The sequence below is a fragment of the Phytophthora infestans genome, genomic scaffold (genome assembly GCF_000142945.1).
Source record: "Phytophthora infestans T30-4 supercont1.218 genomic scaffold, whole genome shotgun sequence".
In the NCBI taxonomy this organism is placed as follows: domain Eukaryota; phylum Oomycota; class Peronosporomycetes; order Peronosporales; family Peronosporaceae; genus Phytophthora; species Phytophthora infestans.
Genome location: NW_003303541.1, coordinates 128,344 through 150,805, shown reverse-complemented (window position 1 = coordinate 150,805; position 22,462 = coordinate 128,344). Strand labels below are relative to the sequence as shown.

Genomic DNA, 22,462 nt, shown 5'->3' with positions numbered 1-22,462 from the left:
CGCGGTCCTGTTCGCAGTGCTGCTATCGCAGTGGCACCTGAAGGTGCAGCGCGTGAAGGAGAAGGATGTCGCTTTCGCGCAGCTACTGCAGTCAAGCATCACGAGCTTCGTCGACCTGGAAGACTCGCTCGCGCCGGTGGCACCTCCAAACAAGGGCTCTCCGACTATTCGAATGGACCCCGCGTTGCTGTACGCCAGGCTTCCCCGTAGTTACAGCGGATTCGTTTTGTCTTTTGCCGGATCAGCGATGACAGAGAAGTACGGTGGCTACGGGAGTTGTTCATGGGTGCTGTGGAGCCTTCCTGAGTGGAAAGTAGTGATTGCTGCAAGCGCTTACCTCTCGGCCACCACGGTGAATGAGGCAGAATACACAGGAATGATAAACGGTGTCAAGGCTGCTATTGCGCACGGTGCCGAGGATTTAGTCATCGTTGGTGACTCAAGGCTCGCGATTCTACAATCACTAGGGGTGATCGCATGCAGAAAGGAAACTTTACTAGCGCTGCTGAATACTCACAAGGAACTCACGGCCAAGCTTCGATCAGTTAAATATCTCCACGTTGTGCGAGAATACAACGCTGCCGCAGATTCGTTAGCCACTGAAGCGCTGGAATCGAAGGTCAGTCGGGTAATCTTGGCTGAAACTCGCAAGTCGGAATTGGCATCGCTGAACCGCATCCAGGAAATGATCTACGAACCGGATGAAGACTCGGTAGATGTTTCGTCACGTGGAGCAGAGCGTCAAGTACATGTACTGTCAGGCAGCGAGTCTTCAAAATGGAAAACTTTCGAAAATTTCGTGGTTGATTACAGCTCACCAAAGTACGATTATGGTAATATGGCAGTGATGACTCGGCGACAGACGAAAGCCAAGAAACGTGTCAGGTTTGCAGATGAACACTCGGAGGAGGTCTCAAAAGCTGAAGAACAGCATGAAGAACGACGAGAGACGTCCACCGAAGATTCAATCGGCGAAGATTTGCCAGACCATCCTCACAAGACTGTACCAGCGGCATTTCCCGATGCGGAAGATGTTGACCCGATAGCGATACAGCGGGAACGACGCAGACGAATACTAGTGGCACAAGACGAGGAGCAGAAGTGGTTTAACATCAAGAAGGTGCTTCAGGGCCAAGCACAAGAGCTGAGTTACAAAGAAGCTCGAGATGCCTGGAAGTACGCTGACCGGTTCGTGTTGTCAGAAGACGGCGTGCTTCACTATCTTGGATTGAATCGTCGGTACGACCACGGTTGGCAAGAGGAGACCAAGCTGCGGCTTGTGGTACCGACAACGATGATTCAAGAGGTCTTGCAGAACTGTCACGACTCGCTGGAAGGAGGACATCAAGGTGTGGTGAGAACGTTCCATCGCGTTAAGTCCGATTATTATTGGATCGGCTTGTACGCTGACGTGGAGAAGCATGTGAAGTCATGTCCAGATTGAAGCTCGAGTAAAAGCCGTCCGCAGCTTCGTGGATACTCATCTGGCAACATACTCGCCGAACGACCTTTCCAGATCGTCTCGATGGATTTTGTGATCCCACTACCGAAATCTCGCAGGGGCAACACGGCGTTGCTCCTATTTCAGTGCTCGTTCACGGGATTCGTTATTGCCAAGGCTATGTCAGATACGACTGCACTGAGTGTTGCCCAAGTGTTCGAAGAATGTGTGTACCGACGGTTCGGAGCCCCATCATTAATACGGCATGACCGCGACCCACGCTTCATGAGCGAGGTGTTCCAAGCGTTCGCAGAGATGATGCAGTCAAGATCACGGGCGACGTTGAGCTATCGGCCACAGGCTAATAGACAGCAGGAACGCTCGGTGAAGTCGGTGATGGGTTCCGTACGGGTGTACGCGGAAGACCCTCTACAGCAAGATTGGGACGAAATCGCGGAGAAGCTAGTATTTGCTAGCTTCTCCGCGATAGTATTTGCTATTAATACTTCTCAAGACACTACGAGGAAGGAAACGCCGTTCTACCTCGTTCACGGTTCGGATGCTCAGTCGACGTTGAGGGCAATGTCGTCATCACTTAAACGAGGACTCGGCAAGCAGTCTGACGCGCTAGCGTGGCGGCGTGAGATCAATCGACAACATGAGGTCGCCCTCACTATGGCCAAAGATTATCAGGCTGTAGAAAAGAAGCGAAGGGCTAAAAAGCATAATGATGCCCTGAGTCGACTGGAAAAAACCGCTGTACCTCAACCAAGTGGAAACGAACACTCGGCGGACCCTCCAGAAGCTTCGGAAGAGACGGAAGATCCTGCAAGAGCCCCACCAAGATCTCTTTTTTAGATTGGGAGCCGGGCGTGGTTGTACATGGAACGCGTCAAACCGGGCTTGACGAAGAAATTAGCTCACCGATGGCATGGACCTTTTCGGATTAAGCGCAAGGTGGAAGAGTTTGCGTACGAGCTGGAACTGCCTGACCGAAGTGGGTATCGCCTCTACCCAGTAGTGCATGTGTCGAGACTCAAGGCTGTCAACGAGTTCAACAGTCGACCGAACACTCGATTGGTACTAGACGCGACTAATGAAACAAGACTCGACTTCGATGAGGAACTGTTGCCTGAGGGCAGCTGGGAACCAGATCAAGTTGCCGGTGAATATGAAGTCGAGGCCATCCTCGACGATAGAACACCACTGTCGACGAGCACGGAGCGTGCTGTACGCGAGTTCAAAGTTAAGTGAGTGGGCTACGAAGACCCAACTTGGGAACCAGCATCCAACTTGTCATGTGGAGGTCTGCTGTACGACTATTTGCGAGCCAAGAAGAGCGAGAATCGGCTGCAGATGGCGCAAGTGGCGGACGAAGACTAGCGTGACTGGATCACGTGTGAACTGTCCACAGGGTGATGCAGCCTGTGGTAACAGACGAAAAACGTTACTGCCACAACAAATTGTATATGCATTTGAAGAACAACATGAACATGATTACGCTGTGGAAGTTGATTAAGAATAAGAAAACATGAATGCCGGTCGGGGAGCGACCACCGAAAACGAAACCTCGCGAGACACCTCAACAGTTAGCTGAGATGCTGGAGAACGTAGAGGAACATGCAGCGAGGATTCAAAGCGATTCCAATTGCCTGGCCGCGGTGGCCAAGAGTGCCAACGAAGTCGAGTCACCACTCTCCTTCTCCTCTTCATCAGGAACCTGAGCCTCGGCAGCTGGAGCTGCAGCCGGACCCTGCGAATCCTCGGTGCCAGCTTCAACAGGAGCAGCAGCCAGAGCGGGACGTGGAGTACCCGGTGGTGAGTCAAACAACGAACGCCAGGTCGGAATAACTTCAGTAGAATCCAGAGATGGGTCTACAATCACGCTTCGGTACACATTCACGAAACGCGTACCACGAGGATTGAAGAGCTCCGGATTACGCTGGCACCGGAAGTACGTGGTGTTGTACGGGTGCTGATGCGGTGCATTCATCCATCCAGTACGCCAGGGCTGACGAGCGTCGAGAGCCGGAACTTCGGAAATCCAGTCAGATGTCCGAGGTGCGAACGACAAGTTTTCAATGGGGTACCACGGCTTCGACGGCTCCAAAAGCAACTCGGGACGAATGAACGGCGCGCCGGAAGTACCAGAGGAAACTGAGTCACGACTCCACGCCATGTACTGTTCTCTGTACTTGTTACGAAGACGATCAGCACGACGGTCGCGCTCACTGAAGAGCTTCTTCAGCAGAGCTCTCAGTTCCTTCACGCGCTCCTTGTCGTGACCAACCTTTTTAGCTTCCTCAGCAAGACCGCGTTCAATACCAGCCAGCGGAAGCCAGTGAAGACGCTCCCACAACGCGAACCCGAGGTCACCTTGCTTACCGCCGTCACCCCGAAGGTTCGCCCAGATCATCTTGAGACGGGTCTCAATCGGAGCACGCTTTGAGATAGGGACGCTTCAATTGAAGCCGACAGTGTCGAAGAGACAGGCTTGAAGAGGATAGAGCTGCCGAAGTTGCTGGTACGGGTGATCAGGATGCGAGTAATCAAAGAACGCTTGGAGACCCTCCGACGTTGTACGCACGGTCACCTCACCAGCTGGTTCGGAAAGAGTTAAGCTCAAGCGTCGCTCGAAACACTTCTTGGCGCCTGCATCGGTAAACGCCATGTCCACATACGGAAGAACCCACGGTGGCAAGGTGAACGAAGCCGGCACCGTAGGGCGAACACCAGGCAACATCCGGTGAGGCAACGGCTTAACCGACGGTGCACCTCCACGACGCGGCACCGAAGTGTAGGTAGCCGTGATCTTGCGCCCAGGTCCATCATCGAGAATCCAAGAGATCGGACGCGGAGACACCGGAACAGGAGGTGAAAATGGTGGTGCTTGGTGACTTGCCGGTGACGACGGAGGCGGACCACCGACTATTATTGGAGAAATAACCATCGGCGAAGGATTTGGCCGAGGAGGAGTCGGAGGCCGAGCAGGGCCGAGACCGCTCCAGTTGCCATAGGAATCTTCGCCATCTTCGTCATCAAGTGTGCTTGAATGATCGGTCGGTGGCGGAACATCACCGCCACCACTGGGAGCATCAGGAGAATCATCCACCGAAGGTTCGTTATCATCCACGTCATCTCCACGATCGTCATCAGCATTTCCATCGTCATCAATCTCCATCGAAAAGTCGGGCGAAGACACGCTTGGTACGACAGCCGTCGGAACAGTCGGAGCCGGCTTTGAAGACACGGAGGCTAGTGGAGCAGCTTCAACAGGGGCAGACCCTGCTGTAGAAACCACTCCCGAGACCTCAACTGTCTTGGACGTCGCAACAGACGCCGAAGCAGACTTGCCTTGTGGGACAGTGTGGTCCGACTCTTCACCTTCATCGCTTGAGCCGAACATGAGTCGCATTTGCTCAGCCTCGCGCAGAGCTTCTTCAGCAGCACGTAGGTCGGCTGCTGGAGAAGGAGAAATCGTTGAAGCTGGTGGCTTGGCCGCATCGGGGGGACCCTGAGGCGGGGGCGAAGGCGCGTCAGGAGAATCGGAAACATCGTTGTGATCCCCAAGGTCCACCTCTTTACCCGAAGGCTCTGGGGCAGTTTCCTGAACCGAAGGGAGGCTGCTTGGGCCAGCATTCCCCATGTCCACATCACTCTGGTCGCCGCAGAGGTCGACTACGGCGGGAGTAGAAGAAGACGTTGGTGTAGGAGGTGGCGACTGTGGTGTTGGAAATCCCACGTGAACTCTAGCTACAAATGTAGTTAGGATGTTCCCACAACAATACGTCTACTAGGATAGTAAATGATCGTTCGGGCGGACCTGAAGACCCCAGTTCTGCCCTTGCACCGGGACAAACTGGACCTTGTAAACTACTTATATAGGCCAACCAGTAAAAATAAGAACACGCTACTAGCACGAGCAAAGCTAGCAGGTGTTTTGAATCCTCGTGGTCCCAACAGCGGAAGGGTACCAGGCACGGGTAAGCCTTTTACGAGATCACCGAGTGTTCAACACCCGGTGGGAAGAATAAAAGGGAGGCAATTCAAGCACTCCCAGTCGTGCAAATAGGCAACAATAAGCCGTCACGTAAAACCTCCCGATAATAATCGGCCAATACACAAAGTCTCTTGGCCTTGCCGGATGAACCCTCGCTACAGAGCTTCGAGTTCACCGACAGGCATAACACACTCAAACAAGCTTGACCTGACGCTTACCTTGAAGCCGGACGTCGCTCTGTGTGCTTGAGTGGAAATTCTGTTCTGTATTTAAGCTTACCCTTTCGGGTCTATTCCTAATAAGAAGTCCTAATCAAGTGTACAAATATCAAGTGAACAATGATCCGTTATGGATCTTCTTGCATGCCAAGCGTCGTCTACTCCGTCGCATGAGCATCTTTAACGGTTTGCGCCCTGTCCCAGACGGTGAACGTGCCTTCCAAGGGTCGCTGAGTCTTCCGCGAACTCATCCCAACCGCCACTGAGGGTTCGTACCGTAGATGGTCAGCTGAATGCGAATCCGGCCAGTCCATTATTAATAATAAGGACAGCCTGGATTCAGTGACATATGACCGTATTCGATACTTGTTGAAAGCTCGGGAGTGACGCCGTCGGTTCCCTTGCACCTTGGCGTCTCCGTACATCACATGACCGAGGGTTCGTTGCTTGAACAACTTGGGCGGTGTCACGTCTTTGTCGACGGGTGATATTCCGCAACTACGGAGAAATCACTACACCACAACTGCCCCTGTCGCAATGGAAGCCACGGTACTGGTGCCCGTTGTGACATTTCTTCATTCTTCAATTCACCATCTCGCCACCGTATGTCTAAGCGTCTGAATCGAGCCGTGTCCGACGCTTTTCAGCGTCTCAATCCTCGTAGACGTCGCGAACGTGAACAGCTTGAGGTACGTCAGCTTATCCTTCTCTTGAATCATCGGCACCTTGCTCATCATCTCGCATTACTCGACTTGTTTCTCCGGAGAGCAAGACCGAGGGTTCGAACGCCCCTCAGTCTGCTGCACTTCCTCCGACAGCAGCGTCATCAACCGGGCCTTCGGCGCTTTCTGCCCCGGACTCTTCACTCCCTGCGGTAGCTCCTGCAGCACTCCCCGTCGTCGCTGAATCCGCGGAGATGGCTCCTGCTGCTCCTACTGCGCCTGCTGGTGATACACCACCACTCACCGAAGATTCGCTGCGCGCCATGCTGGCTGAAAGTACGGAGGCATCGGTCGATCACATGATGACCTCGATAATTCCGTACTTGAATGCAATGGCTCGTCACCAAGTGCAGCTCAGCGTTGCGCCTCCTCTCCACGGCGATGTCCACACTCAACGTCGCCTCGAGACTGCTGTTGGTTTCGATGATGTCCTCGCTGCGGTACAACCTATTCCTGACGCGCTGTCGGCATTACCCGAACGAGTCGCCGACTTGGAGCGTCAGTTGCGGTTTGCTCAGTCCGAGGCTGCGCCCGCCGTACGTTCGGTGGCACCCGAAATCATGGCTCGTGAGAACGCGGAGGCGTTCCTCAAGGCTGCCAACGCTGAGATTGAAGCCCTTCACCACAACGTCAAGATTCTCCGCGAGTCGAACGCCAAGAACGACGCCATGCTCGCCACTGTTCAAGCCACAATGGAGCGACACGCAGAAGACTTAAATCGTCTGCACTGCGAGGTCCAAGCTCGGGAAGTCTTCATCAGCACGTTGCAGAAGAAGCTGGCTCGCGAACGCGAGGTGTACAAGTCTTCTATTGGAGCGGATACCGAGCAGACTCGTAAGCTTCATCTCCTTCTGGTAAAGCTTGCCCAGGGCAAGTACGTTGATAACGACACGCTCAAGGTCCTCTAGAACCGGCAAGACCGTAACCCGCGCCTCCTCCAAGCGAATCGCACCCTTCGTGCACACGTGAGTCTGGCCGGGATGGATCTCGAGGTACTTCGTCTGGCTGTTGATGGTACGTTCCTAATGTCGCTCCTTCCACCGTGTGTTCAGCAACTAACGTTCGCTCACCATCCTTCGTGATAGATCGGACTGCGGGTGAGCTGGACCTGGACGCGCTGGACTTGGATCAGGAGACGTTGGTCGCTTTGCGGCGCATCCAGTCTGCCACCGCGTCTTTGGGCGATCCTCAAGCCCTTCCTGCAGCTTTGGCCAAGGCCGCTCACCAAGTGGCCCATGGGAAGTCCCATAAGCGTCTTAGACCAGGTGGCGAGGATTCAGACGACGAGCCGGACGACTCTGACGAAGCCAAGCTCCAATCCCAACGGAAAAGGTCAGTACTTCGATGGCAGCTGCCGGTCTCGGTGATGCGCCACCTGCCGATACTTCAACTCCCAAGTCTGCTCGTAGATCGCTGTTCGGCCCGAAGGCGTGGAGGAAGGCGGCCCAGAAGAAGCGCAAGAAATCTCGTCCTCATTCTCCTGCCAAGTCACCCGACGTCATATGAAGACTCGGTCCAAGTCTGTACCGTCTTTGCCAAGCTCATGGTCGCCACCTCCTACACCAACGTCTTCTTCTACTCCCGCCGTAGTCGACCTCAGCGGCGACCAGAGTGATGTGGACATGGGGAATGCTGGCCCAAGCAGCCTCCCTTCGGTTCAGGAAACTGCCCCAGAGCCTTCGGGTAAAGAGGTGGACCTTGGGGATCACAACGATGTTTCCGATTCTCCTGACGCGCCTTCGCCCCCGCCTCAGGGTCCCCCCGATGCGGCCAAGCCACCAGCTTCAACGATTTCTCCTTCTCCAGCAGCCGACCTACGTGCTGCTGAAGAAGCTCTGCGCGAGGCTGAGCAAATGCGACTCATGTTCGGCTCAAGCGATGAAGGTGAAGAGTCGGACCACACTGTCCCACAAGGCAAGTCTGCTTCGGCGTCTGTTGCGACGTCCAAGTCAGTTGAGGTCTCGGGAGTGGTTTCTACAGCAGGGTATGCCCCTGTTGAAGCTGCTCCACTAGCCTCCGTGTCTTCAAAGCCGGCTCCGACTGTTCCGACGGCTGTCGTACCAAGCGTGTCTTCGCCCGACTTTTCGATGGAGATTGATGACGATGGAAATGCTGATGACGATCGTGGAGATGACGTGGATGATAACGAACCTTCGGTGGATGATTCTCCTGATGCTCCCAGTGGTGGCGGTGATGTTCCGCCACCGACCGATCATTCAAGCACACTTGATGACGAAGATGGCGAAGATTCCTATGGCAACTGGAGTAATCTTGGCCCGGCTCGTCCCTCCGACTCCCACTCGAACAAATCCTTCGGCGATGATGACTTCCCCAATCATCGTTGCCGGTCCCCCTCCTTCATCACCAGCAAGTCCCCCGGCAACCAGCAAGTCCCCCCGGCACCAGCATCTTCTCCTCCTGTTCCAGTGTCTCCTCGTACACCTATTTGGACTCTCGATGCTGGACCGGGACGCATGATTACGGCCACCTACACTTCGGTGCCGCGTCGTGGCGGTGCACCGTCGGTTGAGCCGTTGCCTCACAGAGTGTTGTCTGGTGGTCGCCCTACGGTGCCGACTTCGTCCACCTTGCCACCGTTGGTTCTTCCGTACGTGGACATGGAGTTTACTGACGCAGGCGCCAAGAAGTGTTTCGAGCGACTCTTGAGCTTAACGCTTCCTGAACCAGCTGGTGAGGTGACCGTGCGTACAACGTTGGAGGGTATCCAAGCGTTCTTTGATTATTCGCATCCTGATCACCCGTACCAGCAACTTCGGCAGCTCTATCCTCTTCAAGCTTGTCTCTTCGACACTGTTGACTTCAACTCAAGCGCCCCATCTCCAAGCGTGCTCCGATTGAGACACGTCTCAAGATGATCTGGGCGAACCTTCGGGGTGACGGCGGTAAACATGGTGACCTCGGGCTCGCATTGTGGGAGCGTCTCCACTGGCTTACGTTGGCTGGTATTGAACGAGGTCTCGCTGAAGAATCTAAAAAGGCTGGCCACGACAAGGAGCGCTTGAAGGAGCTGAGAGCTCTGCTGAAGAAACTCTTCAGCGAGCGCGACCGTCGTGCCGATCGTCTTCGTAAGAAGTACCGTGCGCAGTACATGGCGTGGAGTCGAGACTCGGTTTCCTCTAGTGCTTCCGGCGTGCCGTTCATTCGTCCCGAACTGCTTTTGGAGCCGTCGAAGCCGTGGTACCCCATTGAAAACTTGTCGTTCGCACCTCGGACATCTGACTGGCTTTCCGAAGTTCCGGCTCTCGACGCTCGTCAGCCCTGGCGTACTGGATGGATGAATGCACCGCATCAGCACCCGTACAACACCACGTACTTCCCGTGCCAGCGTAAACCGGAGTTCTTCAATCCTCGCGGTACGCGTTTCGTGGATGTGTACCGAAGCGTGATTGTTGACCCGTCTCTCGATTCGAAGTCGAGTCACCACTCTCCTTCTCCTCTTCATCAGGAACCGGAGCCTCGGCAGCTGGAGCTGAAGCCGGACCCTGCGAATCCTCGGTACCAGCTTCAGCAGGAGCAGCAGCCAGAGCGGGACGTGGAGTACCCGGTGGCGAGTCAAACAACGAACGCCAGGTCGGAAAAAGTTCGGTTGAAGTTGGCACTCTTGGCCACCGCGGCCAGGCCCTTGGAATCGATTTGAATCCTCGCCGCTCGTTCCACGACGTTCTCCAGTATCTCAACTAACTGTTGAGGTGTCCCGCGTGACTTCGTTTTCAGTGGTCGCTCCCCGGTCGGCAATCATGTTTTCTTATTCTTAATCCACTTCCATAGCGTAATCATGTTCATGTTGTTCTTCAAATGCATATACAATTTGTTGTGGCAGTAACGTTTTTCGTCTGTTACCACAGGCTGCATCGCCCTGTGGACAGTTCACACGTGATCCAGTCACGCTAGTCTTCGTCCGCCACTTGCGCCATCTGCAGCCGATTCTCGCTCTTCTTGGCTCGCAAATAGTCGTATAGCAGACCTCCACATGACAAGTTGGATGCTGGTTCCCAAGTTGGATCTTTATAGCCCACCCACTTGACTTTGAACTCGCGTACAGCACGCTCCGTGCTCGTCGTCAGTGGTGTTCTGTCGTCGAGGATGGCCTCGACTTCATATTCACCGGCAACTTGATCTGGTTCCCAGCTGTCCTCAGGCAACAGTTCCTCATCGAAGTCGAGTCTTGTTTCATTAGTCGCGTCAAGTACCAGCCGAGTGTTCGGTCGACTGTTGAATTCGTTGACAGCCTTGAGTCTTGACACATGCACTACTGGGTTAAAGCGATACCCACTTCGGTCAGGCAGCTCCAGCTCGTACGCAAACTCTTCCACCTTGCGCTTGATCCGAAAAGGTCCATGCAATCGGTGAGCTAATTTCTTCGTCAAGCCCGGTTTGACGCGTTCCATGTACAACCACGCCCGGCTCCCAATCTCAAAAAGAGATCTCGGTGGGGCTCTTGCAGGATCATCTACCTCTTCCGAAGCTTCTGGAAGGTCCACCGAGCGTTCATTTTCACTTGGTTGAGATACAGCGGCTTTTTCCAGTCGACTCAGGGCATCATTATGCTTTTTTGCCCTTCGCTCCTTTCTACAGCCTGGTAATCTTTGGCTATAGTGAGGGCGATCTCATGTTGTCGATTGATCTCACGCCGCCATGCCAGTTTGTCCGACTGCTTGCCGAGTCCTTGTTTGAGTGATGACGACATTGCCCGCAACGTCGACTGCGCATCCCAATCATGAACGAGGTAGAGCGGCGTTTCCTTCCTCGTAGTGTCTTGAGAAGTATTAATAGCAAATACTAGCTTCTCTGCGATCTCGTCCCAATCTTGCTGTAAAAGGTCTTCCGCGTACACCCGTACGGAACCCATCACCGACTTCACCGAGCGTTCCTGCTGTCCATTAGCCTGTGGCCTATAGCTCAAAGTCGCTCTTGATCTTGACTGCATCATCTCTGCGAACGCTTGGAACACCTCGCTCATGAAGCGTGGGTCGCGGTCATGCCGTATTAATGATGGGCTCCGAACCGTCGGTACACACATTCTTCGAACACTTGGGCAACACTCAGTGCAGTCGTATCTGACATAGCCTTGACAATAACGAATCCCGTGAACGAGCACTGAAATAGGAGCAACGCCGTGTTGCCCCTGCGAGATTTCGGTAGTGGGATCACAAAATCCATCGAGACGATCTGGAAAGGTCGTTCGGCGAGTACGTTGCCAGGTGAGTATCCACGAAGCTGCGGACGGCTTTTACTCGAGCTGCAATCTGGACATGACTTCACATGCTTCTCCACGTCAGCGTACAAGCCGATTCAATAATAATCGGACTTAACGCGATGGAACGTTCTCACCACACCTTGATGTCCTCCTTCCAGCGAGTCGTGACAGTTCTGCAAGACCTCTTGAATCATCGTTGTCGGTACCACACGCCGCAGCTTGGTCTCCTCTTGCCAACCGTGGTCGTACCGACGATTCAATCCAATATAGTGAAGCACGCCGTCTTCTGACAACACGAACCGGTCAGCGTACTTCCAGGCATCTCGAGCTTCTTTGTAACTCAGCTCTTGTGCTTGGCCCTGAAGCACCTTCTTGATGTTAAACCACTTCTGCTCCTCGTCTTGCGCCACTCATTATCCGTCTGCGTCGTTCCCCGCTGTATCGCTAACCGAGTCAAACATCTTCCGCATCGGGGAAATGCCGCTGGTACAGTCTTGTGAGGGTGGTTCTGGCAAATCTTCGCCGAAATGAATCTTCGGTGGACGTCTCTCGTTGTTCTTCATGCTGTTCTGGAGCTTTTGAGACCTCCTCCGAGTGTTCATTGCAAACTGACGGTTTTTGGGGTTTTTTTTTTGCCGGAATGTCTCCTCCACATTTAACGAAAAAAGCCTCCGTGGGGAAAACTAAATACAACACAAAAAATTTTGGAAATTTTTCCCCCTTGGAGGGACCTCCCTCCCCAGGGCCACGGCATGGGCTAGAGGCTCTGCTCCACGGGACGAAACATCTACCGAGTCTTCATCCGGTTCGTAGATCATTTCCTGGATGCGATTCAGCGATGCCAATTCCGACTTGCGAGTTTCAGCCAAGATGACCCGACTGACCTTCGATTCCAGCGCTTCAGTGGCTAACGAATCCGCGGCAGCGTTGTATTCTCGTACAACGTGGAGATATTTAACTGATCGAAGCTTGGTCGTGAGTTCCTTGTGAGTACTGTATTCAGCAGCGCTAGCAAAGTTTCCTTCCTGCATGCGATCACCCCTAGTGATTGTTGAATCGCGAGCCTTGAGTCACCAACGATGACTAAATCCTCGGCACCGTGCGCAATAGCAGCCTTGACACCGTTAATCATCCCTGTGTACTCTGCCTCATTCACCGTGGTGGCCGAGAGGTAAGCGTTTGCAGCAATCACTACCTTCCACTCGGGAAGGCTCCACAGCACCCATGAACAACTCCCGTAGCCACCGTACTTCTCCGTCTTCGCTGATCCGTCAAAAGACATGACGGATCCGCTGTAATTACGGGAAAGCTTGGCGTACAGCAACGCGGGGTCCATTCGAATAGTCGGGGAACCCTTGTTTGGAGGTGCCACCGGCGCGAGCGAGTCTTCCAGGTCGACGAAGCTCGTGATGCTTGATTGCAGTAGCTGCGCGAAAGCGACATCCTTCTCCTTCACGCGCTGCACCTTCAGGTGCCACTGCGATAGCAGCACTGCGAACTGGACCGCGCGTCCGAAGAGTGACTTCGACTTATGCACCCACTCTAACGTCGAGAATCGTGTATAGACATGTAGCGTCTTTCCTGCCAGCTGGACGTAACAGATCTTCAACAGCAGAAGTAACGCCAAAACTTCCTTCTCAGCAGGATGGTAGTTCATTTCGGCCTCCTTGAGCACCCGACCGAGGAACCGTACGGGGTGTAACTTGCCTTCATGTTCTTGCATTAGCGTAGTGCTCAACGCCCATTCATTCGCAAAGAGCATGACGTGAACTTCTTTCGACCGATCGAAGTGCCTGAGGATGGGTGAATGTGAAACACTTGTCTTCAATTTTTCGAAGGAACGACGTGCCACAGAAAGGCCACCTTCAACGACAAAGTCTTCATCCTTGAGCTGGTACAGCGCCGCACCGTAGATCGCGAAGTCTTGAATGAAGCGGCTGTAGTAATTAACTGCTCCAAGAAACGACTGCATGCCCTTCTTGCTCGTTGGAAACGAAAGCTCGGTGATGGCCGCAAGCTTCTTGGGGTCAGCCCTGATGCCTTCTGGCGAAATTTTATGCGACAGAAAGTCCACCTTGGGTTGGCAAAAGATGCTCTTGGTGAAGCTAATGCTGATCCGACACTGTGTAAATCTTGCTAGCAATCGGTCCGGCGTCGCCAGGCAGCTGTCGAAATCCTCGCCACCGAAGCAAATGTCATCCACAAACGACCGTCGACCAAATACAGGTACCAGCGATGATTCGTCTGGTTCCCCGTTCGTAAACATGTCAGCGACGGGGCTGTTGACGAGTTGTAGTACAGGGTCGGTCTCTACCGGTGCTTCGCGGTCTGCCGCGAACTTCGTTTGAAACGAACCCTCGGCGCTTGGCCCACGACGTTCCTTGGCCTGTTCTTCAGCTAAACGCATCATCTCTGAGTATTCAAACCAACCTCCTTTAGATTGAACGAACCCCCAGAGTGCGTTGTCAATCATACGCTGGTAGATCATCGGCGCGTTCTTTAGCCCGAAGGGCATGCGTAACCACTCGAAATGTCCGAGTGCGCAGACGAACGCCGATACTTTACGCGCTCGCAAGGTCATCATGACCGCCCAGAAGCCGCTTGCTGCATCCAGCGAGCAGAATCATAGGTAGCGCTCGAGATCTGTTAACAGGTCGTCGACTAGCGGCATTGCATACTCCATGATCGCGGTGATAGCATTCACCATCTTGTAATCAATGCAGAGCCGGATGTCCAGCCCGTTCTTTTTCATCACAATCACGATCGGCGATGCCCATGGACTGTCTGAATAGACGATCAGTCCTGCACGCAATAAAGCGCGCAGCAGCTCGTACAGCTTGCCGAGAAATCGTAGCGGCACGCGCCGGGCACACTGTTTAATTGGGGCGTGCCCCTGTGTGTCGATATCGCATACCGCACCGTAGGCTGTCGGCGGCAGTGCGTTACCACTAGCAATCAGGATGTGCTCGTGGTTCTTTAGCGTCGCGACCAGACGTTCTCGGCGTTCAGTCGACAGCTCAGGATCAGCAACATTAGGCGCAGTGTAGTCAATTGTCGTGTTGATCTCTTCGGTCAGATCCGGCAGGAATGCCAGCTCCTTCGCATAGTCGTCCAAGCCAATGTTGTTAGCTGGGTGCTCGTAGAAATCATTTCTCGTATCCTCCGTTGCTTCATTTCCTTCGGTCGTTAACACTCGAGCAACCGAGATGTATGTTCCGTCCAACGTCGCTACGGATTCTTCCCTTGACTCAACATTGGCATCCGCTTTGATTTCAACAGTCGGTACTTGGTCCATCTCCTTCCCGTCCTGGTTTCTCATCTCTGGGCCATCTGCCGAGTCGTCGTTCGCAATATTGAATGCGCGGGCCACCGACATATTGGGTTGGTGACTTTTGTTCAGCTCCTCGTTCTGCCGCTGTCTCGACAGTTCGGCATTCGCACCAATCTTGCAATGAATACCCGGTGCCGTACTCAACATCTTCAGCGCGATGCCTGCATCCTCAGGATCAACCACCGACGTCTCGTTCGCAGATTTGGTGACACACAAGGCCGGGACAGCCTCGTCAAAACAGGTGACTCCATCTCATCCAGTGCTGTTACTTGTCGCTTCCGTGGTCACCCCTGACTGGACACTAACACTCGTTGGCGTATGTACCACGTTTACCGGCCTCAGTAGTTCGTGTGTACGCACTACCGAGGCTTCGTTCGCGTTATTGCTTCCGCCATGGGTTGTCGTGTACGTGTCCAAAGGCTCTTCGGAAGGCTGACCGTCGGCCGAATCTCCGGCTGTCACCCCAGACGCCAGACAGGCTTCCACTCGTTCACGTTCTTCCAGGATCAGTGCCCAGCGTTCTGCACACGTCAGCCGATCACTAGAGTCCACTAGCGTGTCTTCTAGAGGTCGTGCCAGCACCCCACTGGGTTCTGGATAGCTCGGTCGATCAACTGCCGAAGGCTGAGTTGCAAGCCATTGTTCGTAGATTTCACATTCACGCTGAAAGAGCTCGCGGTCTCTACAACCTTCGTAGGCCAACACTTGCCAGTCTTGGTACTTCTTGGACTCCAGACGCACATAGCCGTCACCTCGTGGCAAATCCCCATCTGGAATCTACATCGCGATCGAGTCGTGTGCTGGTAGGTACACAGTTCGATCAGACACGTTGGTCAATCGAATGCTCTGAGGTCGTCCACGTCGAAACCTCGTCACTGACGGGATTAGCTTGTTCGTTCGACGAACCCACAGTACGTGTTCTTCCAGCCCGACTTGACGCTTCGCTAGTCGATATTCTCGCCACGTGTGCGCTTGTATGTCCAAACGCTCGGGTGGCCCGGCGTTAACATGGGAGCCGTATTCTTCGCTGTCGATCATGTTCTTGGTCTTAATCAGCGGGATTTGAGCTTCGTGCGGTAATTGCGCCGCGCCGTGAAACAGGTCCAACCGGATCCCAGCTGGGATCATAAAGTCGGTCCCGAGTACCACGTCGACGCCTGCACTATGCGCCATTACCCACATCTCGAACTCGTACACCATCTCCCATCCAAGCGTAATCTTGCCGCACGCTCGCCGCGTCGTAGACACCTTGCCTTCGTTAATACCTTGAATGTCAATGCGGCGTCCGTGATCGGGTACATCTCGGAGTCGCAACTTCTTGGCAAAGGCGTCAGTGATCACACTAACGTTCGCTCCTGTGTCGAGGAGGATCCTCGTTCGCTGGTCATTCACAGCGCCTTGCACCAGAGCTCTCATTCTGATCCGTCGGTCGAATTTCTTGGCCGACCACCACCCCTGTCTCTCGCCAGGGTTCAACTTCATCATCTTGGAGTGACCCTTGGGCTCGTCTCGCGCTGCACTTGAAACCAAGCCGAACGAACCCTCGCTGGTGCCCTCCTCAGCATCAGCACACTCCACTCTCCAACACCTCCACCGAGGATTCTACTCCTCTCCTTTTCATTTTTCGTCGCGTTCACACTTGTTACGTAATTATCAGGCCATTCACTCTGCCCCATGAAAGCAAAGATGAAGGCTCGGTTAATTGTGGCAGCCCGATAGGGACCAACCCAGTTGTAGTTAACGGGCTGCCTAGTTTAAATGACGTTCTTGAACGACGGCCTTGAGCTCTGGCGGGAGTTCCTCCTTCGTGCCTTTAGTTCGCACGAATTTGGCAAGGTCTTGGAAGTTGCGGAAAAGTTCGCATTGTCCAGCATCGTGGAGTTGTTTGCAGAACTTGCATCGCTTGTTACAGTAGTGGGCGGAGTGACTCATGCCACCGCACACCGCGCATGGTCCGTACTGTGGGCGTCGGTTGTCGCGGTTGAAGTCACGTCGACCGCGTTGGTCCTGATTAAACCCACGGTCACCGCTTCGGCGATCTTGATTGAAGCCATTCTCACGATCAGGCGCGTTTCCACGCGGTTGACGGTTGTCTGAACGTGCGTAGGTGCCTTCAGCAGCTGCACGGTCCTCATTTTCGTTAGCAGCGGCGAGGTATCGGTCGTTTTCATCCAATGAGAAATCACCATCCGTATAATTGGGCTCAAAGTCGCTGTACTCGTCTTGGACATCGTTGTAAGCGTTCGAATCTTCGTTTGAATACTCGGTGCCTCCCTTAGCAGCTTCACGACCTTCTAATTCAGCTAGTAGGTCATCCACCGTGGCTTCAATGAGCGTCACTCTTGGTTTGTTTCGGTTGTCATCGCGGCGACGGTCATCACGCCGGTTGTTGCGGGCGTATCCATCGTCACGTCGCGCGTCACGACTCTTGGAGTATCGGTACTCACTGTCACACTTGACCATCCTCTCCTTGCCCTTGAGAACATCTTCGATGATCTCTTCGAGCTCGTGAATGTCGGCGACTCGAGCGTGGTAGAGACTCTCCGCCAGCTTGTCATCATCGCATGTTGCCAGGAACTGCTGTACGTGTTCTTTCGCGTCGCGACCACTCTTCTCAAAGTGTAGACGGGCGGTCCGAGCGTAGCCATTCAGCCTGTTTATAGTCGCACAGATGTTCATTACGTTCCCGCTTGGCGGAGTTGTAACGCGACAGTGCCGTCTGAGTGAACTGCGAGCAGTAGTAGCGGATGAACGCATCGCTCAGCAGCTTCCACTTGCGCTTCGTCTTCTTCGGGAGTTGACGGAACCAATGAATGGCTCTGTCCCGGAGACTTAGCTCAAATGGAATGCACCATTTATCGGCATCTGTGTGGGTTCCAGTCATTTCATAGACGAACCCACGGATCCACTGCATACAGTTCTCGCTCTTGTTGCGAGAGCCTGAGAACGGCGTGATGCGATCCAGCGGTCGGTGCGAAGCCATTTCAATCCTCGGTGTCGGGTCCACGTTGTCCAGCGTCGCTAGCTCATTCATCTGACGCATCAAATCGAGTTGAGGATCTTCCTCGTCGAATGTTCGCACCAAAATGTCATCATCACTGGACGAACCATCGCTATCGACTTGACGACGTCTGGCACCACCTTTGGGAGCTCGCGCACCGCCTCGACGACCGAACGAACCCTCGTCACCAGCGTAAATACGTTGCATACGGCTCTCCAAACGTGGCGTAACCATGTGCGAGCCTTGAAAGTACGGTGAAGCTTCAGTAGTGCCAAAGGCACCACGCTCAGCTCCACGCTTGGTCGGAGGAGTACGAACGAGTCGTTGGGGTGTCGGTGGCAGTGAAATCATGGCCGGATCTTCATCTTGAATCATCTGTCGACTCACCGGCTGCTTTCCAGCGTTAATGCCAACAGCGCCAAACGCCTTCCGAAGATTCTTCGTTCATTTCTGGAGAGCAGCTCCGGCTTCATGTGGACTCCAATCTTGGAGCGACATCGTTGATGGGTACGTCTCGTTCTCGAAGCCCAGCGACAACAGTAGCGAAACTGAATCTTCGGCAGCTTGGCTAGTCGAAACCGATTTGACTGGGTATTGAAGTTCCTGCGCAAGCGCAGGCCAGTCGGCTTTTTCTTGGGGATGGGCTTGAACAGCTGAATCCACTCATCGTTCTGCATCAGTGCTTGTACGCGGTCGAAAACGCGCTTGGCGGCTGGTGTATCACCGTTGATAGGTGGGCGAGGTGCCTTCAGCAGGGCTGAATGTTTGCACTCGCCACCGAAGGTTTAGAACCCTTGGTCCCATCGTCATAATCTTCATAGGCGAGCTCCGGTTCCGCAACATCATCGAGCTCGTCGGCGAGGTTCCTCGAAAGGGACCTGGTCGCCCCGCTCAGCCCCGATGATAGCGTGGCCGTCTCCGGCGTCGCTGCGCCTGGCTCTGGGGCCGGCGTCTTGTCTTCGTAATCTTCATAATCGTGGGCGTCAGGACCGCTGTCCGCTTCGTCGTCGAAGCTCACTGAAAGCTCGGTGGCGGCTGCAAAGCGCGCAGCCGGGCTTGAACTCTCGTTGCGAGCCCCGCCAGACTTGGCAGGCGTAACTGGTACCGTCGGTTGTCCTTTCGCCATGTTTCTTGTCTTTTTCTTGTTCTTCTTCTCTTGGTTGCTCGTAAAGTGGAAGGCCATACAAACAGTTCACAATGGTCACAATCTGATCCCGGGTCGCGGCACCAGTTGTGGTGTTGGAAATCCCACGTGAACTCTAGCTACAAACGTAGTTAGGATGTTCCCACAACAATACGTCTACTAGGATAGTAAACGATCGTTCGGGCGGACCTGAAGACCCCAGTTCTGCCCTTGCACCGGGACAAACTGGACTTTGTAAACTACTTATATAGGCCAACCAGTAAAACTAAGAACACGCTACTAGCACGAGCAAAACTAGCAGGTGTTTTGAATCCTCGTGGTCCCAACAGCGAAAGGGTACCAGGCACGGGTAAGCCTTTTACGAGATCACCGAGTGTTCAACACTCGGTTGGAAGAATAAAAGGGAGGCAATTAAAGCACTCCCAGTCGTGCAAATAGGCAACAATAAGCCGTCACGTAAAACCTCCCGATAATAATCGGCCAATACACAAGTCTCTTGGCCTTGCCGGGTGAACCCTCGCTACAGAGCTTCGAGCTCACCGACAGGCATAACACACTCAAACAAGCTTGACCAGACGCTTACCTTGAAGCCGGACGTCGCTGTGTGCTAGAGTAGAAATTCTGTTCTGTATTTAAGCTTACCCTTTCGGGTCTATTCCTAATAAGAAGTCCTAATCAAGTATACAAATATCACGTGAACAATGATCCGTTATGGATCTTCTTGCATGCCAAGCGTCGTCTGCACCGTCGCATGAGCATCTTTAACGGTCCGCGCCCTGTCCCAGACGGTGAACGTGTCTTGTAATGGTCGCTGAGTCTTCCGCGAACTCATCCCAACAGCCACTGAGGGTTCGTACCGTAGATGGTCCGCTGAATGCGAATCCGGCCAGTCCATTATTAATAATAAGGACAGCCTGGATTCAGTGACATATGGCCGTATCCAATGCTTCGTTGAAAGCTCGGGAGTGACGCCGTCGAGTCGCTGGCACCTTGGCGTCTCCGTACATCACCTGACCGAGAATTCGTCGCTTGAACATCTTGGGCGGTGTCACGTCTTTGTCGACGGGTGATAATCCGCAACTACGGAGAAATCACTACACCACATATATTATTAAATCATGTCCAATGGAACTCTTCCAAAACCTACACAAATGCAATCACAGACACAAATTTGAAAGTGAAATGTGTTCAAATATATGTCGAATTTGTGATATGTCTGCTATCATACCAAAATCAACACTTTTAACGTTATGGGTACATGTACGCGAACCATTCACCTTTTTGATGGCTAGGGCCCAGTGACTTGTGCTAGCGTGCGAGCACCGGAATGCGCGCTTAAAGAAGCAGGTGTTGTTGCTTCTACGGCTGCGTTGTATGTATGCTTTTGATCGCAATGTTCTGACACATTGATCCTGCTAAGTCTCCCTGGTACACGTTGTATGCTAGTCGAGATCGTGGAACTGCTCAACGAGAGATAAGAGGCCAGCAATAGTAAAAGCAACGCTAAATGTATTCGTGAGATCCTGTTTGTGATGCATTATGGTACGTACGCTCAACTTGAGGCGTAGTGAAGCCCGGTCCTCTATCAGCATTGCGGCGGCTCATGGCAGGAGTATTTAGAAGTGGGCATGACTGACTGGACACTGATAGCTGTACCAGAAATGAGGTACAACGATTTTGCGTCGACACATTTTGTGGAGACAAGAACAACGTCTTAACATTTTACTACCGATTTGTGACAACGAATACGTCACAGCTATGTCAGACGCAAAAATCGGTTTGTGTAGGTTTTGGTAGAGCTCCAATAACGAAGAATAAAATCAAAACACGAAAAATCTAAGCTGAGAACGTATTTATATATTACATGTTTTAATACCACTGGAACTATAATTCGTACTTAAGATAAAGAAAAAATCGAACTTAAGATGAGAAATATTCAAACTTAAGATAAAAAACTTTTGTACTTAAGATAAAGGATAATTCGTACTTAAGATAAAGAAAAATTCGTACTTAAGTATAATCTTCATGATAAAAAAATAGTACTTAAGATGAAGAAAAATTCGTACTTAAGATAAAGAAAAATCTTGGTTTAAGAAAATTCTTAATTAAGATGAAGAAAATCGTACTGAGGACAAAAAAATCGTATGTACGATAATAAAAAATCGTTCTTTAAATAAAGAAAAAATCGTACTTAGGACGAAGATTAATTCGTACTTAGGGTATATATTGCTCGTACTTATATTAAAAAAATCGTACTTAAGATTAAGACCATTCGTACTGAGGATGAAGAAAAATCGTTCTCAAAAAATGGGGAAAATCGTATCTAAGATAAAGATAAATTCGTATTTAAAATGAGCTTAATACATTGCTCAGTTTAAGACTGTTCTGCCCCTTTTAGAGGCCTACGACCGTGACATAGCCCCCCTAAACCGACACCGCTGATTTCATATCCGTTGAGAAAATCATATGTTAATATGCTTGTTTTTGCTGTATCGGTATTTCTTAGTTTTTGTATACTTGCCGGTGCCCGTTGGATTAAAACTTTGTGAGCAGAATATTTATATCTTTTGACATATGTGTGCGAAATTTCAAATGCACTTGTTAGGCTAGTTTTTTTTGGGAGGGAAACTCTAATATACAACCCTAAAACCCTTATGGCTTGGCAACGGCTGCCATCGGGTGTTGTCAAGGATGTAGTTGTTTTATTATCGTTTTTAATAAAACTAGGCTACCCTCATTAATTCGTCACACACTTCGCTTTCGAAGAAAATGTATGGTCCTGGAAACGCGGGTTCTTGGACTTAGAGGGTTCCTTGACCTTCGACGTTTTCTTGCCCTTGCACACCTTGTAGTGCTTCCTCGCCCTCGACTTGCTGAGGCTTGTTTTTTTTCTTACGAAAAATGTCGATCAGGCGATACTTTTTTCCGCACCCGCGGCATTGGTGGGATATCGGGCCCTTGGTGGAATCATCGATGGTGTATCCCAGCTCCACGAAGTGGTCTTGAACGGTGAAACTTTCAGCCATGGAGAATTGTCGAATGACAGCAATATGACACGGCGCTCGAGAGCGCAATCGGATCGGAAGTAAGATAGTAGTACTATTGATAGTACTAAATCGATTCTGATCAAATTAGAGGTGCTAATAATATTATGGCATCTAATTTGATCAGAATCGATTTGGATTTTTCGGTTTTTGATTTAATTCTTCTTTGGAGGACACGATTTATATTAAAATCCAACCAGTCAGGGCTTCGATTTTTCGGTTTTTGATTTTAATTTTCTTTGGAGGACAAGATATATACTGTTAAATCATGTCCTATAAAAAAAAGTAAAAACAAAACCCGAAAAATCAAAGCTGTGAACGTATTAATATCTATCATGTTTTA

General features: G+C 52.2%; 1 protein-coding gene across 1 annotated transcript; it reads right to left on the bottom strand.

The window, feature by feature from the left end:
* Positions 1-21,767: 21,767 nt before the first annotated feature.
* PITG_20890 (uncharacterized protein) lies at positions 21,768-22,101 on the bottom strand (the record flags this gene model as incomplete). Its single annotated transcript, XM_002895243.1, has 1 exon — positions 21,768-22,101. The coding sequence occupies one exon, from the start codon at positions 22,099-22,101 to the stop codon at positions 21,877-21,879; it is 225 nt and encodes a 74-aa protein (XP_002895289.1).
* Between the last annotated feature and the right edge of the window lie 361 nt (positions 22,102-22,462).